Source organism: Rhinolophus sinicus, linkage group LG04 (genome assembly GCF_036562045.2).
Source record: "Rhinolophus sinicus isolate RSC01 linkage group LG04, ASM3656204v1, whole genome shotgun sequence".
NCBI lineage: Eukaryota > Metazoa > Chordata > Mammalia > Chiroptera > Rhinolophidae > Rhinolophus > Rhinolophus sinicus.
In genome coordinates, this window is record NC_133754.1 from 182,935,860 (window position 1) to 182,953,568 (window position 17,709).

Here is a 17,709-nt window from a genome sequence, read left to right on the forward strand (position 1 = left end):
TCACAATGAGCCGGAACTAAGGCCTCGAAAGAGTAGGCGCTGGATCCCAAATCCCGCGGAACCTCTGATCCGAGGGGAGGCGCTGTGGCCTTGGGTTCGGGAGTGGGGTCCCGGGCGCCGATCTGGCGCGGCCGAGAGGCGGCTCCGATCCCAGGTCCCTGGAGTGCCCGCGGACCTCGGGAGGGGGCGCTGGATCGTACGGCTCCCGCGCCGCTTCCCGGGAAGTTTCAAGTTTGAAAGTCTTGGCCGAGGGGCCGGGGCTTCCGGAACCGGAGTGGTGGAGAGGAGGGGCCGAGCGACCGGAGCGACGCCATGGAGGAGGGGGCGCTGCGGCAGGTGAACAGCGCCCGGAGAGGCCGGGCCGCGGGGGGCGGGGAAGCCTCATTCACTGCCCTGGGAGCTGGGAACTCCTGCCGCGTCCCCAGCCCTGCCCCGTGTCCCTTCCCAACTCCTGCCCCGGGCCGCCCTACCCCCTCGCAGGGTATAACTGAGCACTAGGGCTAAGTCTTTCATGCCCCCGGGAAACTTCCCCAAATCACCTCCAAGTGGCTCAGAACCTTCAGCCAGGCAGTCCACGAACATGTCTGTATCCTCAGTGAAAGCCACTAGGGTGGGCCCCAAAGTTTCCCCAAATCCGTTCTTCCAGGTAGGTCTCTAAGGCCGATGGGAATCGGCGCGGGAAGCAAAGGGGGGCCATGCGGGCACATTGGGAGCGACCTAGGGGAAGAAGAATACGTGTGCTCAGGGAGAAGGGGCCGGGAGGGGCCAGTCCCTGCGCACTTGCGGGGGTGGGGCGTGGGGGTCCTTCCCAGAGCACGTGGGCGCGCAGAGTGTGCACGCGAGGCGGAGGGAACCAGTGCCTGCGCTGGAACCTTTGGGTACACAGAGGGTTCCAGCCCTAATGGCGAGGGAGGCGGGTTCCTGCCAGAGCTGGCAATAGTGCTGGTGGGTACGGGGGCCAAGGCTGTGTGCACGTCTGTCACGGGGGAGGGAGAGGTGTGTTTGCACATGGCCGGAGTTCAGCCCTGAGCAGACAGGAACCATGGACCGTGCTCAAGGGAGAGGAGACCTCAAGAAGACTCCCTGAGTGCCCCCACCTCAGCGTCTTAGGCAACCGTAAGGGCTGTGTTTGCCCCCTCCCACCCCCTTCCTCCGGAGGCCCCTCCGCCTGTTCCAGCAGTGGCTTGTACACATTTTCCGATTTCCTGTGAACCTCCGCCCAGCAGTGGCAGCTGGGTGACTCAGGACCCTGGTGGCCTGGCCCCCAGCTCCATGGGATCTTTGTTTGCTCAGGCCTTTGGCTCTGGCCCTCTCCTCTAGAGCCGTCAAAGGATTTCCTGAGCCCCGCCCCTGCCCTCTGACTGCTGGGCCAGCAGGCCACGAAGGCTTGGGGTGGTGGGTCCCAGATGCCAGGGTGTTCACCCCTTTCACTAGGCTCAGGAGATGGAGAGCAGAGAGGTAAGGTGGAGGCCTTGCAGGAGTCATGGGGGGCCTCCTGGGTAACCCGGGGCTGAGGTCAGCTTTGGCACCCGTTGGTTTGAAATGGCCTCGGGGAATGAGGTTTTCCTCTTCCTTGCTCCAACCTGGGGTAAAGTCATGAGAAAGCCTACTTCCTCCCAGGAGCTGAGCTAGGAGTGGGCCTGTGGAGACCTCCCCAGCCTCTCTCTATGCCTCTGTTTTGCCATCTGAGGCATCAAGGCCACAGCCCTGGCCTCTATTCAGGCCTCTGACCTTGGGTGAATCCCTAACCTCTTTTCTGGCCGTAGGTCTTAGCCTGCAGCCCAGCCCTCCAGCAGCCTGATGAAGCGAGGTTGGGTGGGCGGGACTAGGCCCAGGAGGTGGTGGTATCTCCTTGTTGTGACCTTGGGCAGATTACTTAATCTCTTTCTGTGTCTCAGTTTCTTCACCTGTAAAATAGTAACTGCACACCTCGTGCGGTTGTTCTCAGGATCGACAGGTTAACAGATGCAAAGCTCTTAGAACAGACCGGGCACCCAGTAGCATCATGTGAACATTGAAAATTCCCCCCCTCACCCATCTCTCTAATGTGGAGGACCAGAGCCTCTGCTGGATAAAGAGCTTTGGGGTTTCCACCTGGCTTAGGGACACGAGCTCCACGGTCAGAGATGCTTCCTACACCCCGTGTGTCAGTTCTGGGTGCTGTCCATGCCTCCCTCTCCCTCTGTCTGTGGTGAGCTGAGGCTGGTGGCAGCGGGGACTGAGTGGTATGGCTTCTCTGCCATTCCGCAGCCTGGGGTGGGCCACCGGCCCCCTGAGGACGAGAAAGAGGTGATCCGTCGGGCCATCCAGAAGGAGCTAAAAATCAAGGAGGGTATGGAGAACCTGCGGCGGGTGGCCACAGACCGCCGCCACCTGGGCCACGTGCAGCAGCTGCTACGCTCCTCCAATCGCCGTCTGGAGCAGCTGCACGGGGAGCTGCAGGAGCTGCACACCCGCATCCTGCTGCCCAGCCCAGGGCCTGGCCCCGCTGGTGAGTGAGGAGTCCGGGCAGACCCCTCAGGACAGGAGGCGACAGGCTGACCCAGCCCCGCGGCCTTGGTCCTGACCACCCTCAGAAGCTCCTCAGGTAGCCCGTGCCCAGGAGGGGAAGGGAGGAAAGGAGTGAGGCGTTCACGTGCCCCACACTTATGCACACAGAACCTGTGGCCCCGGGACCCTGGCCTCTGGCAGAGCAGCCAAGGGCCCGGCACCTGGAGGCTCTGCAGAGGCAGCTGCAGGTGGAACTGAAGGTAAAGCAGGGGGCCGAGAACATGACCCACACGTATGCCAGTGGCACCCCCAAGGTAAGGCTCCTGGCCTCTGATGGGGAGGATTTGGCTCTCAGATTATTAGGGGAGGTGCTGATCCAGCCTCTACTCTGATACAGAAATGCAACCCAGCCGTTGGCCCTATAAGGGAGACACCGTCCTAACCCTTAGTCTGATGGGGGGTGGGGGCACAGTCCCAAATCCCAGCCTTGTGGGGAAGGCATGGCTCGAACCCCTAGTCTAACAGAAGGCACAATACTGGTCTAATGGGGGGTTTCCGGTCTAGTAGGGATGGTCCAGCCCCAGTTCCAACTCCCAGTATGACATGGGGAGCTTGACCTCTGCCCTTATCTTTTCTGATGCGGGAGGCTGTGCCCCAGACCTAGTCTAACAAGGGAGGCTTGGCTTTTTATCTGGCCTTCCAAGGGAGGCTTGGCTCTAGTCCCTGGTCTGACCATAGGGCTCTGGGCTAACATGTCACCATCGCATAGGGGAGGAAGCTCCTGGCAGCGGCCCAGCAGATGCTGCGGGACAGCCAGCTGAAGGTGGCCCTGCTGCGAATGAAGATCAGCAGCCTGGAGACCAGTGGGTCCCCTGAGCCAGGTGAGGCCTCGGGAAGCCGGGATGGGCAGGGCAGAGCAGGGCATGGGCCTGAGGGCTGCTCCCTCCTTCCATCCAGGGCCTGAGCTGCTGGCAGAAGAGCTGAGGCACCGATTATGCATCGAGGCTGCTGTGGCCGAGGGTGCCAAGAACGTAGTGAAGCTGCTGGGTAGCCGGCGAACGCAAGACCGCAAGGCATTGGCCGAGGTCAGCCCATGGTCCCCTTCTATTGCCACTCCTCTCTGAGGGTCTCCTTTATCCCGTACCAACCTCTGCAGTGGCAGGAGGCACTGTGGACTGGCCGTGCAGGTATCAGTGAGGAAACACTAGGCACATCCTGTCTAGATAGACCTCATCAGAGGTGTCTTCAGGTGGCATGAACCACTGCCCTCCCCACCCCCCACCCCCGATAACCCATGAGCCCGTGTCCCATCTGCAGGCTCAGGCCCAGCTCCAGGAGTCCTCCCAGAAACTGGACCTCCTGCGGCTGGCCTTGGAGAAGCTGCTGGAGGGACTGCCTCCTGCCCACCCTCTACGTGGCAAAGTGGCCCGGGAGCTGCGGACTGCTGTGTCTGGGAACCGCCAGCCTTCAGGGACACTTGTGAAGCCCACCGCCGTGACAGGTAGCCAGGAGTCCCTCCTACTTCAGATTTCTCCTTCCCTTCCAGAGAGGACCCTGAAACACTGAGGAAGAACTTTGGAGAAGGGTTCCAGTCCTGGCCCCACCACCCCCTAGCTGCGTGACCTTGGGCAACTGGTAGCTTTTCTTTAAACCTCAGTTTAGCCATCTGTAAAATGGGGATGATAACAGCACCTACTTCATAGGGTTGCTGGGAAAATTCAGTGAGTTGTTGCATGTGAAATGCTAAGCACTCTCTCTGCTGACACAGTCAGCACTCATTCAGTGAAGCAATTATTTAAATGGGTCACCATGACAATGCTTAAAGTGCCAGTGTTTGGGAGCTCAGAGCCCTGGAGGCCTTGGTACCCAGTCCTGGGCAGCTTGGATGGACTGTTAGAAAGTTCTTAATCCTGAGCTGGATCTGACTCCTTGTAGTGGCAGCCGAATTGCAATCAACAAATGATCTGAGAGTGGCGACTTTGGAAGCCCCGAACTTCCCACCTGAGACACAGCGCCAGCAGGAGAGCCCAGTGCTTTCCTGCTCAGAGCTGGTGCAGGGGTGGACAGGCCACATCCCATTGTGAGCAGAGTGGGGAAGGGAAAGTACAGGGGCTGGATGGGCTCCCTCACCTGGCCTTAGGGCATCAGGAATGCTTCCTGGAGGAAATGGTGTCTGAGCTTGGCCTTGAAGGGCTTATGGGAGATGGCCAAATAGACAAGCAGGGGAAATGGCTTGTTAAAGGGCCTAGAATTGAGCTAGTTGGGGGTCAGGATACCGCATATACTGTCGCCTGGCTAAATAACCCAGTTTCCTGAGTTGTTCCTCCTAAGATGATTTTCTAACCTGGGTATTGCTTGTGTTACAAGGTCTCTTGGAGTGTAACCCTAGGCCTGGACTCCCTAAATGGTGCTCTTAGGCCCAGTTTACGTCCTCAAAGGCTCCTAGAGTCCTGCTTCTTCCTCTCCCCTTTGAGGAACAAAACTCTAGTGACCCTAAAAATGAATCCACTAAGTTGGCAAAACACTCCTTGTAGCCATTTACGAGGTGAGGCAGAGCTGGGACTCATTTCCACTGTACAGATCGGGAAACTGAGGCCCAGAGAGGAGGAGGGACAGGATAGGCAGCCAGGATTCCTGCTCCCCAAGTTCTCATCCCTGCTACGGTGCTCCCCAGGCCCTGAGCAGCATGTCATCAAGAACTGGGCTCCATGCGGCCTGGCTGAGGTCTCAGTCTTGCCCTTTTGCCTGAGTGTGTGCTGCACCCAACGCATGGAGGGTGCAGGAAGAGAGGGCCAGCTGGTTTGCCTGGAGGCTGGCAGATCGCTGCCAAGGCCTAACATGGGCAGGGGCTGGGTTCCGCCATTTCTAGGAGAAGGTAGTGTTCTGGGGCTCCAGGGGCCCGTTGGTGGTGGCAATGGGAAGATGGCACCTGACAATGTCCCCCCATGCTCCCCACAGGGACACTTCAGGTCCACCTCCTGGGCTGTGAGCAGCTGCTGACAACTGTGCCTGGCCGTTCCCCGGCGGCTGCGCTGGCCAGGAGCCCCTCCCAGGGCTGGCTTCGGGGCAAGGCCAGGCAGCAACGTGGTAGAAGCGAGCTGGCTAGTGAGTAGGGGGATGCAGGGAACTGAGGGACAGCAAAGGACCCTCATATCTGGCCTGCCCTGAGCCCCAGCTCTGGTCCTGCAGGCGAGGTGCTGGCTGTGCTGAAAGTGGACAATCGTGTCGTGGGCCAGACGGGCTGGGGGCCGGTAGCCAAGCAGTCCTGGGACCAGACCTTTGTCGTCCCCCTGGAGCGGGTGAGAATGGCTCATGAGAGGCCGGGAGTGGCCTTGGGTCACAGGGTGGAAGGCTGGCCAGGTAGGACTGGTGCCGTGTTCCACTCTCAATGTGGCCTCCCCAACGTAGGCCCGAGAGCTGGAGATTGGGGTGCGTTGGCGGGATTGGCGGCAGCTGTGTGGCGTGATTTTCCTGCGGCTGGAGGACTTCCTGGACAATACCTGTCACCAGCTGTCCCTCAGCCTGGTGCCACAGGGCCTGCTCTTTGCCCAGGTGCCCACTGGCCCCTGCCCTCTGACCTCATGGGCCCCTGGCTCAATGAGAGCTAAAAGGGCCTTCGAGAATGCGACCTACCTGCATGGGAATGGAAATTGAGGCCGGGAGGGAGGAAGTCTCCAAGAATGGATTCCCAGGCTGAGGGACTCTCTGAGGACTTCACAGGCGTCTAGAGGCCTGTGCCCTCGTCCCGACTCCCCTGCCTCATCTGTGACTCTCCTCTCTGGGCCTGTCTCCCCACTGGGACCAATGAGGACATTGGATCCATCTCTCTGGGCCCTTCTGGCTCTTGCATTATTGACACTGGAGGCTCAGACTGGGATCCTGGAGGCCGGGGAGGTGCCTGTGGTTGATGGGGTAGGAGGGGACAGTTTTTCAGCCCTGCCCCCTGTCCCTGCAGGTGACCTTCTGTGACCCTGTCATTGAGAGGAGGCCCCGATTGCAGAGGCAGAAACGCATTTTCTCTAAACGCAGAGGTGTGGACAGGAGAGGGCTGTGTGTATACGGAACAGAGAGCAGGGGTATCAGGGAGCCTTGGGACTGAACCCCCCTTTCGCCCCAGGTCAGGACTTCCTGAGGGCTTCCCAGATGAACCTCAGCATGGCGGCTTGGGGGCGCTTGGTCATGAATCTGCTGCCCCCCTGCAGCTCCCCAAGCACGATCAGCCCCCCGAAAGGGTGTCCCCAGACTCTGGCTACACCCCACAGGGCCACTGACCCTGCCTCACCCAGGTGAGGAACCACCTCGTCCCAGGCTCCCTGCCTCTTTTCAGCATCCGCCTCTCCAGGCGCCATCAGTGTCTGTCTTTCTGTCCCTGTGGCTCACTTCTGACCCTCCATCTGTCTCTGCATGGCTGTGTGTCCGTCCCCCCAATTTTTCTGTCTGCCAGTGCCCTGCCATGTGTCTGCTTCCTTCCCACAGTAATTTGCCCCCCAAGAAGACTCCCTTGGAAGGAGAGATGAGGCCCCCACCCAAGCCCCCGCGCCTCTACCTGCCCCGGCAGCCAACCCCTGAGGAGATGCCGGTGAGGGGGGCATGGTAGTCCTGGAGGTGCTGGGGTGGGAATGGCAGGGTTGGAGGGAGAGACGAAGGAAGCTTGCTTTGTTCTGAGCCCCTCTGCTCCCACAGCGCACCAAACGCCCCCACATGGAGCCCAGGACTCGACTTGGGTCGTCTTTACCGGCCTCAGCCACCAGGTATCCCCATGGGTCTCTTCATGTGTGAGATATTACCCACTCACTCTAGTGTTTGTCCGTTCGTACGGCCCCTGTGGCTCCTTGGCCTAGTCACCGGCTCGCCCTCAGCATCTTATTCCCTGGAGCCCATTACTGAGCTCCAGCTGGATGCCGGACTCTAGGCAACTGCTGTCCTAGGAGCCCTCGCCCAGGCTCTCCAGCCCCTGTTCCTCCAGCCTCATATGTGGGGACAGCCCAGGACCAGGCATGGAGGGTTTGAATTGGCTCTTGGTGGAGGCCCAGCCCTTGTCCCATGGGACTTCCTGTACCCTCTCTTGCAGGAAACCCCCCCGGCTTCAGGACTTCCGCTGCTTGGCTGTGCTGGGCCGGGGCCACTTTGGGAAGGTAGTAGACTGAGGAGGGTGCAGTGGAGGGGGCTGGGCAGCCCTCAGCACATGAGCTAGGAGGACACTGACCGTGGGATAGTGGGTGGGGGAAGAAAAGACTCCTCTGTACTGCCTACCTGGGGCCCAACCTCTCTCTGGTCCCCAGGTCCTTCTGGTCCAGTTCAAGGGGACGGGGAAATACTATGCCATCAAAGCGCTGAAGAAGCAGGAGGTGCTGAGCCGGGATGAGATTGAGAGGTGTGTAGTGACACCATGGGGCACCTGGCCCCGGAGGGTACCCAAGATGGCTGGCCTGGGCTGGTGGTACCAGAAGGCAGCAGAATGTGCCTGGGGCTTTGAAGAGTTGACCCTGGGGGCCGACCAGGCCTAGGTTCTCTTTTAGTACCTGCAGTTAACGGCGTGCCCGTGGACAGGTCCCCTCTTATCTCTGCACCTCAGTGTCCTCATCTGTAAAATGGGACAGTAGTGGTGGTGCAGATCCAATGACCCATGTGAGCCCCTGATACATAGAAACCATCACTCTACCTGCCTGGCACTTTGAAGACCCAGTAAGCCCAGGGTGTTGTTTGCGTGGCAGGGCACAGCCAGTGGAGGTTTTCCTTCCCTTTAAAACCTACTCTCCCCCACCTGCAGCCTGTATTGCGAGAAGCGGATCCTGGAGGCTGTGGGCCACATGAGGCACCCCTTCCTGCTCTCCCTCCTTGCCTGCTTCCAGACCTCCAGCCATGCCTGCTTCGTGACTGAGTTTGTGCCAGGTGGTGACCTCATGATGCATATTCATGAGGACGTCTTCCCTGAGCCCCAGGCCCGGTGGGTTCCCATCCCTCTTGTCTGCCTCTTCCAGCAACCCTTCCCTGGTTCCCTATACCAGGCCCCCTTCACCCTGTTTCCTCTAGGGTGCTCACCAGCAGAAGAGCAGGGAGTCAGGGAGGCCTTGGTTCAAATCCTGGTGATCAATTTTCACAGCATTTGTATTTGTCACCTTGGGCCTCAGTTTATATAACTGAAATTGGTTAATAACCGTTTCATAGGCTTGTTGCATAGATGAGCATAACATTTATGAATTGTTGAGCACAGGGACCAGTGAACAGTTAAGTGACTGGCAGCTGGAATTATTTTTTACCTACCAGAGCTCTGGAGTCTGGTCTCACATTTCATCTCTGCCACTAGCTGTGTGACCCTGGGCACATCACTTACTGGAGTCTCAGATTCTCATTTGAAAAATAGGCGTGATTAGTATCAACTGAAGGCGCTGGGAGTATGCGGGAGAATAAGGCATGAGAACACTTGGCATCATCCCTGGCACGATCTAAGAGACCCAGAAGAGTAGGCCCATAGCAGGCAGCAAACAGGACAACCCTGGGGTCTTTGTCTGGAGGAGCCCCACCCTGCACCCACCCTCAATCCGAAGCATGAGGCTCACCAGTCTCTCACCCACATCTGACTGAGACATTCGGGGGTCCCCAGGCCATGGCCATCCTGGTGCCTCCCTGCCCCCACCCCCACGCGCAGTCCTGGGCCTGAACTCCCCCGTATACCACCCCTCCAGGTTTTACCTGGCCTGTGTGGTCCTGGGGCTGCAGTTCTTACATGAAAAGAAGATCATTTACAGGTAACTTGCTCCTGAGATGCTGCTAGGGGAGGGGGCGAAGGAGCAGATGCTGCCCTCCTCATGGGCCGCTGTTCCCAGGGCCCCTTTCATCTACCCCTCTCCCCCTCAGGGACCTTAAGTTGGATAATCTTCTGTTGGATGCCCAGGGTTTCCTGAAGATCGCGGACTTTGGGCTATGTAAGGAAGGTGGGTGTCTCCTGTCCAGGATCCTGTACCCTCCAGCTTTCCTCAGCCTTCCTCAGCCAGTCCAGGCCAGCAGGGCGGTGGGCAAGTGGCATCTCCCAGGAAATCTCCCCGCCCCCACCCTCATTCCAGGGACCAGCTGGATGCATTGGCACTTCTTTCCCAGCCCTAAAGAGCCCTAGCTTGCCCTTGGCCCGAGGGAAAGCCTATGCTCGGAGCTGGGAGAGGGCACTGGATTCTGCTTTCTTTGTGACCTTGGCATGTGAGCTTGGCTGAGACTCAGCTCCCACCTCCATTTTCCCACCTCTGAGGGGCAGGGCTTGGCATGGAATTCGATACATGGAATGTTAGGGTTGGCTGTTGGTTCTTACAACCATAGAAGTTATTGTGGACGAGACACTGAACTGGCATCGGTGTGGATGTTGGTTTACAGGGATTGGATTTGGGGACCGGACAAGCACATTCTGTGGCACCCCGGAGTTCCTGGCCCCTGAGGTGCTGACCCAGGAGGCCTACACACGGGCTGTGGACTGGTGGGGGCTGGGTGTGCTGCTGTATGAGATGCTGGTGGGTGAGGTGAGTGCTGGACCAGGGTTGCCAGGGCCTCTAGGTCAGGGTGGGGTGGGGGTGGCCCATGCAGCCTGCTGAACCCCCATCTCTGCAGTGCCCGTTCCCAGGGGACACCGAGGAGGAGGTGTTTGACTGCATCGTCAATGTGGATGCCTCATATCCCCGTTTTCTGTCGGTGCAAGGGCTTGAGATCCTTCAGAAGGTAATCAGTGCAGGGTCTAGGGCTGGGCCAGACAGCTGTGTGGCGGCGTCCCCACCCACCCCTGGGGCCCTGGGGCCCAGCTTGCTTGGGGTACTTGGGGAGGTGGCAGTGCCCTCCGTGATCGCCTGTTCTCTTGCCCAGCTCCTCCAGAAGTGCCCCGAGAAGCGCCTGGGGGCAGGTGAGCAGGACGCCGAGGAGATCAAGACACAGCCTTTCTTCAGGGTTAGTGACCAAGGTGGCAGTGGTCCCTAGTGCCGCGCACAGGGGGAGGTGTTGAGGGACCAGGTGAGTTGCCATCCCTGTCATCTCAGCCAACTCTGTCCTTGTCCCCAGACCACCGATTGGCAGGCCCTGCTCGCCCGCGCTGTCCAGCCCCCCTTTGCACCCACCCTCTGTGGCTCTACAGACCTGCGCTACTTCGAGGGGGAGTTCACAGGGTTGCCGCCTGCCCTGACCCCACCTGACCCCCGCCGTCCCCTCACTGCCCGCCAACAGGCCGCCTTTCGGGACTTCGACTTCGTGTCAGAACGATTCCTGGAGCCCTGAGGGCCTCTCCTAGGGTCCCTGTCCCCTGCCCCCCAGGCTATTAGAGCCTCACTCGCCCACCTGTCTGCCCAGCTGTGTATCCTGCCTGCCCAGGCCTTGCTTGGTATTTATCAGTCCAGGGGGCTGCTGTTGTGTGCTTGGCTCAGTCACTGGGCAGGGTGCTCCCTTCCCCCTCTGCCTCCCAGACAGACCTGCACTAGAAAGGCTGGCACGCCGAGGAGTGGTTTGGTTTGTTTTTTAATACTTGACTTGCTTTATGGATTATTAAATTTATAAAACTGTGCACTGGAGGCATTCTGGTTTGGGGGGGTGGTGGAGGTCTCAGAAGCCCGAGGTGTTGGTGCCCCAGCCCCCCACAGGTCCTCCTCCTCCCCTTCTTTCTTTGGAGGCATAACTGCCAACCGAGGCCGGGGTCTATTGCTCACTCTGCTCAGGGGCTGAGGAGGGGTGGGCACAAGTGAGGAGCCGCAGGCCCTCCGGCTCAGCCCTTCCAGTTTTCAGGCATAAAATGGTGGCCCTGCCTCCTGCGACCCTAAACAGCCCGGCTGCTGCCCTGCTCCTCTTCCTCCTCCTCCGCCCAGAGGGTCTCCCAGGACCCTGAGGGCCAGCCACAGAAGAAGTGGGCCAGGTTGCGGGTGAGGCCGCGGTCGAAAGGGTTGCCGGCGCGCTGGCGGAGGTAGGCAATGCGGTGTGAGGAGATGAACTCCCAGGTGGTGGTGTTGCTGGCCACCAGGTAGAGGTGCGAGGCCAGGAGCAGGATGGCCACCAACGAGAAGAGGGAGAGCAGCAGGAAGGTGGCGAACAGGAGCCCGCTGGACCGCAGCCATAGCCCCCAGGGCTGGAAGAACCGGAGGCCAGACCTATGGGGCAGGATAAGGAGCTGGGGGAGGGCAGGGGCGCCCCAGGGAGCCGAGGTGGACAGGCCATTTGGGAGAGGGTCTCAGGCTCCTGAAGAGGGAGCCCCGGCTCTCTACACACCTCGTAGGCCCATGTTGCCCACCATCCCCCCACACCCAGCAGAGGGGCAGGACCCACCATGCCAGGTGCAGGCCCCACAGAAGCACCACCAGCTGCAGTGCCAGGTAGGCCACGAAGAGTGGGTGGTTGCGCTCCCCCACACAGTTCTCCATCCAGGGGCAGTGGTGGTCGTAGCGGCGGACACAGCGACGGCACTCACGGCAGTGTCGGGCCCGTAGGGGCTGCTGTGGGCAAAAAGGAAGTCGGGCTCAACGCTGGCTCCTCTCTGGACCCAACAGTGAGGGAAGGGATATGGGCGGGAGAGCAGGGCCTGAATCTGGGAGGCCTCCCCTGTCCTGGAGTGGTGAGGCCAAGGCGCTGGGGCAATAGGAGGTCAGAGAGTCTCAACTGTGCCCCTGACCCCTCCCAGGAGGTCCCTGCATCACCCACCAGCACCATGCAGTGTCTGCAGCGCCGAAGAGGGATGGCTTGAGGAACCATGGCTGTCTGCTCTTCCTTGGCTTCCTCCTGAAAATGAGGGGCTGCATAAGATGGGGTCCCCTTGGGAGGCAGATGGCTCTGGTGGGCATCTCCCTTGGGGGCCAGCTTAGCTCTCGGTGTGCACATTTTGGGACCCATCCCTTGCGTTATGAAGGTGGTAGACTATGGGCAGAGTGCCCTGAGCTGAGCAAGGCTGTGTGACCTTTGCCAGTTGCTTTCCCTCTCTGAGCCTTGGCGATTTCCTCATTGTAGGATGGGTTTCCTAGGGCTGACAAGAGGATTCACTGAGATGCCCCAGGAAAGCCCTCCACACAGAGCCTGGCATGAGACTGTTATTGGGGCCTTAGGTCCCCTGTTGGTGGGAGGAGGGGTTCAGGCCCCCAGGGTCCCCCTGGTTACCTGGGGCTGGGGCTGGATATTCACATAGCCCGGGTCCATGAGCGACACGGCCAGGTAGAGCAGCAGGGAGCCCAGCACAAGTAGCAGGAAGGTGAGGGGCAGGAGCAGTTCCCCCTGCTCTTCCCATTGCCGCAGCTCTGGAGAGGCCAGAGGAGGAGCGTGAGGCTAGGGCTGGGGTGAACAGGAGAGTCTGTGGGGGAAGGTGCATGGGGGAGGGTACAGCTGGGGAGTGAGGTGGGGAGTGTGTCCCTGGCTGAGCAAAGGCCTGGAGATGGGGTTTCATGAGTGGTCAGTTGTATCCCCTGCATAGGAGGAAGTTTAGGACCAGGAAAAAAAAAAAGTGGTTCATCTGCACTGTCTCTGGAGGGCAACAGGGAATCATGGAAGGTTATAGGGTCAGATCTGTTTCTGGAAATCCTCTCAGCAGAGAGAAGATGGATCAGAGGTGAAGCCTGGAGGCAGAGAGGCTTATCCAGGAGGGAGAGGTGAGTGGCTGGACAAGGGCATGGGCAGGAAGGGTGGAGAGGAGGGGAGGACAGATGGAAGTAAGGGGGTGAAGGGGCCAGACCTGACTGGATGTAGGGGAGAGGAAGGAGGGGTCCCTGCCCCTGGCTCCATGATAGGGAGAGACTAGCCAGGCTTGACATGCCCATGAGACACAGACACAGGAGGACAGGGCCGGCAGGCTTAGATGCTCCGATGCTGCAGAGAAGGCCATGAGGGTGGCCCAGGCCAGGAAGCGTCCAGCCCATGGAGGTGACTGAGGATTCTGGGGTAGTGGGGGGCTGAGGTGTGAGGGGCGAGAGATAGCCAGACAGCAGAGTGTGAACACCTCTAGTGCCCCTTGGTTGAAAAAGGTAACAGAGAAGGAAGAGGGTTGGGGGGCCCTTCCTGATGAGACTGAGGAGGTTTTTTTTAGGCTAATGGGTGAAGATGGTGGAGGAAACTTGAAAAGGTCTTAGGAGGAAGGTAAGAATACCCCCAGTCCAGGGGTTGCGGCTGGAGCAAGGAGGGAGGGGTGAGGGCTGCAGTGAGTGGCAGAGAGGGAGGGTGAGACTGTGCTGGAGGCAACCTGTGGCAGGTAAAGAGGGCGGGAAGGAAGTGGCGGGGCCGGTGGGGTGAATGGGGGCTACCAGATCAAGAAGCTAGGAGGGGGACATGCGGGACAGGCCAGTCCCCTATGGGGTATTCTCTTGCCTGAGGGTGGGAGCCTGGACTTGGGCAGCTAGTGGGGATGGGGCCGGGCGGGATGCCAGTCCTTGATCTAATTGATCCTTGGAATCTTACAGAAGGGAGGTTGTTTTGTCTTTTCCAATCCTTGGGAAGGATCAGGTGGGTTCCAGGATCAGGGAAGATGGGGGCTCGAGTTGGTTATTAGATCTGGTGGGCGCTGCATGGGTCCTGGGTTGGACAGGGCGTCTGGCAGGGATCAGGAAGATGCTGGGATTAATTAGGGATCGACGGGGTACTAGGCGGAAAGGAAATCAGGTGGCTCTTGGAATGACAGATGGGGAAGGGGCCTCAGGAGATAGCGGAGATGGAGTGAATCCCAGGGTCTCTGGGGCTTCGGTGGGGGACCCAGTGAGACCCAAATGTCCGGGGAACCATGCAGAATCGGGTGGATCCGGGGTCGCGCGGGGTCCGGCTCACCGGTATCGTGCAGGAAGAGAACCAGCGTGATTCCCCAGGTCAGCACGGTGTGCCCAGTCCGCACCAGGACCCCAGGGGTGAGGAGCGCCCAGGGCGCCATAGCCTCCGCCCGGGGCCCCACCCGGAAGAAGCGCCCAGAAGGGCGGGCCCTCGGAGGGAGAGGGGCCGCATCCACCCGGGGATTGGCAGATCCAGGTGGTGGGCGGGGCATGATTGGGCCAGAGAGGCTGCCTATTGGATGGCAGCTGCGGCCGAGTAGGCCCTCGAGCCAACAGGTGCCTGAAGAAGCGAAGGCGGGGCCGGCGCGCGCGCAGCCAGTAACTTCCCACTCGCAGTGCCCACTAGCCAGGTAACTTTCGAAAGCCAAATAGCAAGCTCCAGTCTCCACGGTTCCACTGGGCTGCCACCCCTCTCTCCAGTCCCACAGCCCCGCGCATGCATGCCGTTCCCTAAGCACTTCAAAGACCCAGGTGTTTGTTGTGACTCCAGGTTGCAGAATTGTGCCTGGTTCAAAAATGTGGTCTGTGGCTTCACCCGAGGTTGCTCCGTGGTGACAGATACACTTACCTCCTTGCGATTCGTATTCAGATGCTGCAAACGGGAATGAGAGCAAAGTGGAGGTCCGTGGTGCAGATGCTGGCAGTGAGGGGCCCAACTTGGCTCAGGGTCAGACATTACAGCACTGCCCCTTCCTGCCTGTGTGAGCTTGAGCAAGTTACTGAACTACTCTGACCTCTATTTTCTGTCTATATAATAGAGATGATAACAGTTCCCCCTCCTAAGGTGGCTGGGAGGATTAAATAATGGACATAGGACTGTCTAAGCCAATACCTACACCCTACCAGACTGACTTGTCCCACGGATGCTTCATCCTTCACTGCTCACATGCTTTCACTTGGGTCCCCAGGGCCTTCTTCATTCAGCCCTGCCTTTCCACCTGCACCTCACACTGATACCAACATCCACCTTCTTTCTCCATTACGTTGGCCCCCTCTCAGCTCCTCTAGTATCTTCTGACATAGCTTTTTTTTGTTTTTCCATGTGGTTCTGAAGGAAATGTGTCCCTCACTCCATAGGGTGGTGGGAGTCTGTATAGAGCATATAAAATGTATTACATACGTTGGATTGAGGTTTGCAAAACAAGCTGTTTACTAGTAGGAACAGGACTATGACCACATGTGTGAGACTGATAAGAGTGAAGTGAAAAACATGTTTTTGTGTGAAACTGAGCATAACAAAGTTGAGTGATAAACACTGTCATGCAGGGTCTCAGCTCCCGCTCCCCGCACAAGAACGCAGGATATGGTGAGGCCAAAAAGGAACACCCACGGAGCCATAGGTAGGGGAGTCACACCACTATATTCTCGCTGGTGGCTGGGTTGGAGACACAGGAAGCAGGAGCCACACGATCTGCAACCTGCCGTCCGCTTCTCTGCCAATAGACCCCACTTGCTAGCTGCAATCCGCACTTGCTAGCTTAACCACGGCTGTTATATCAGTGGCTAATGGCTGACCGATAACAGCTGATGGCCAACTAGTCACAGCTGATGGCCATCTACTACCCAAGCCAGCATCTTTCCACATGAGGCTGAGAGCCTGGAAACTGCTCTCCTGGCTCTGTCCCCACAAACACCACCAAAACAACTTCTGGTTGTCACCTGAGAAGTAAACAAGTCCAAAGAAAAGAGGATAAAAGCAGAACTCCAGAGCAATGCTGTGAGTGGTCGGACTGGGTGCTCCGGCTAAGACCCTCTGCGAGGGGCAAGCCGCAATACTCTGGGACCCTCGGAAGTTCTTCCTTTCAAGATCAGCTCGCCTCAGACCCGTCATGGGCCCAGTTGCCTCTCCCAGACTAGAAACCTTCTCCATCCCGATTGACTCTGGGACTTGGTTCGTTATTAAATCTACACTATTCTGTATAACCTTCTGTGCTTACCAGAGCATTGGCCTCTGGAGGGACATTGGCTCCCAAATAAAGCTGTGTTACTCTATCTGAAGCTGTGTGCCGGGACTTTGTTCCCCACCCGAGTCACGAGTACCACGTAGGGACGTGGGGCCCTGCTGAGGGGTTAATGTCCCCTTGGCTTTCAGTGAGAGACTGAAATGTAGTGACTGCCCTTATAGGCACTCACAAAGTCACATGTGGGCACATGACTCTAGAAGTCCAAACATGGTGTCCTATCTCATTGTCTCCAGTGATTGGTCCTAGGTAGTGGGCATGTGGCTCAGCAGGGGCAAGCAGAACCACTCCATAGAGTACTTAATAGAGGCTGAGAGAGAAAGGTGCTTTTGTTTGGATCTCAAGCATAAAGAATAGGATATAAGGGCAACTGGCATCTGTCATTACACTATGTGGAGAGAGACTGGCAGGAGAGAATGAGGCCAGCTTATAAAGAGATAGAGATAAGCAGCCCTGAAATGGGGTGCGAGAAACAGTCTTAACCGTGGCTGGGCCCCTACATCCAGCTATGTCTGAAGCTGATATTAGCTCTAGGTTCCCCAGTTGCATTAAGATTTTATTGGGGAAGGGGAACAGGACTTTATTGGGGAACAGTGTGTACTTTCAGGACTTTTTTCCAAATCAAGTCGTTATCCTTTCAATCTTAGTTGTGGAGGGCGCAGCTCAGCTCCAGGTCTAGTTGCCGTTGCTAGTTGCAGGGGGCACAGCCCACCATCTCTTGCGGGAGTTGAACTGGCAACCTTGTGGTTGAGAGCCCACTGGCCCATGTGGGAATTGAACCGGCAGTCTTCGGAGTTAGGAGCACGGAGCTCCAACCACCTGAGCCACCGGGCTGGCCCCACTTTTTTTTTTAAGATTTTATTGGGGAAGGAGAACAGAACTTTATTGGGGAACACTGTGTACTTCCAGGCCTTTTTTTTTTCCCAAGTCAAGTTGTTGTCCTTTCAATCTCAGTTGTGGAGGGTGCTGTTCAGCTTCAAGTTGTTGTTCTTTCAGTCTTAGTTGTGGAGGGCACAGCTCAGCTCCAGGTCCAATTGCCGTTGCTAGTTGCAGGGGGCACAGCCCACCATCCCTTGCGGGACTCGAGTAGTTGAACTGGCAACCTTGTGGTTGAGAGCACACTGGCCCATGTGGGAATAGAACTGGCAGCCTTCGGAGTTAGGAGCATGGAGCTCTAACTGCCTGAGCCACCGGGCCGGCCCACTTTTTTTTTTTTTTTTAATAAATTTTATTGGGGAATATTGGGGGACAGTGTGTTTCTTCAAGGCACATCAACTCCAAGTTGTCCTTCAATCTAGTTGTGGAGGGTGCAGCTAGTCCGGTTGCCGTTTTCAATCTTTAGCTGCAGGGGGTACAGCCCACCATCCCATGTGGGAATTGAACCAAACTGGCAACCTTGTTGAGAGCTCAAGCTCTGACCAGCTGAGCCATCTGGCTGCCCCACCAGCAGCTCAGCTCATTGTCTTAAATCTAGTTGTGGAGGGAGCAGCTCACTGGCCCAT

At 58.2% G+C, this 17,709-nt stretch overlaps 2 protein-coding genes across 7 annotated transcripts; one reads left to right on the top strand and one right to left on the bottom strand.

Annotated features, from left to right (window-relative positions):
* The first annotated feature begins 116 nt into the window (after positions 1 to 116).
* Positions 117 to 11,023, top strand: PKN3 (protein kinase N3). Of its 4 annotated transcripts, none has more exons than XM_019728756.2 (22): positions 117 to 336; positions 2,251 to 2,491; positions 2,659 to 2,804; positions 3,260 to 3,371; positions 3,448 to 3,575; positions 3,808 to 3,991; positions 5,449 to 5,595; positions 5,680 to 5,789; positions 5,899 to 6,042; positions 6,446 to 6,521; positions 6,608 to 6,776; positions 6,967 to 7,069; positions 7,174 to 7,241; positions 7,562 to 7,625; positions 7,773 to 7,864; positions 8,261 to 8,437; positions 9,177 to 9,239; positions 9,349 to 9,425; positions 9,856 to 9,998; positions 10,087 to 10,194; positions 10,336 to 10,416; positions 10,528 to 11,023. In XM_019728756.2, the coding sequence occupies exons 1-22, from the start codon at positions 313 to 315 to the stop codon at positions 10,738 to 10,740; spliced, it is 2,670 nt and encodes an 889-aa protein (XP_019584315.2). In that variant the 5' UTR covers positions 117 to 312; the 3' UTR covers positions 10,741 to 11,023. The 4 variants fall into 4 exon arrangements, with proteins under 4 accessions (XP_019584315.2, XP_019584316.2, XP_019584314.2 ...); XM_019728757.2 differs by having other exon boundaries at positions 182 to 336; positions 10,336 to 10,372; positions 10,528 to 10,796; XM_019728755.2 differs by lacking the exon at positions 117 to 336 and adding an exon at positions 380 to 646.
* ZDHHC12 (zDHHC palmitoyltransferase 12) lies at positions 10,962 to 14,407 on the bottom strand. 3 transcript variants are annotated; one of them, XM_019728758.2, is made up of 5 exons: positions 14,248 to 14,407; positions 12,598 to 12,734; positions 12,148 to 12,225; positions 11,776 to 11,942; positions 10,962 to 11,600 (listed from the first exon to the last, which is right to left on the bottom strand). In XM_019728758.2, exons 1-5 carry the CDS (start codon positions 14,345 to 14,347, stop codon positions 11,273 to 11,275), a joined length of 810 nt encoding a protein of 269 aa, XP_019584317.2. In that variant the 5' UTR covers positions 14,348 to 14,407; the 3' UTR covers positions 10,962 to 11,272. The 3 variants fall into 3 exon arrangements, with proteins under 3 accessions (XP_019584317.2, XP_074187235.1, XP_019584319.2); XM_074331134.1 differs by having other exon boundaries at positions 11,022 to 11,578; XM_019728760.2 differs by having other exon boundaries at positions 11,133 to 11,600; positions 11,776 to 11,939.
* Positions 14,408 to 17,709: the final 3,302 nt, after the last annotated feature.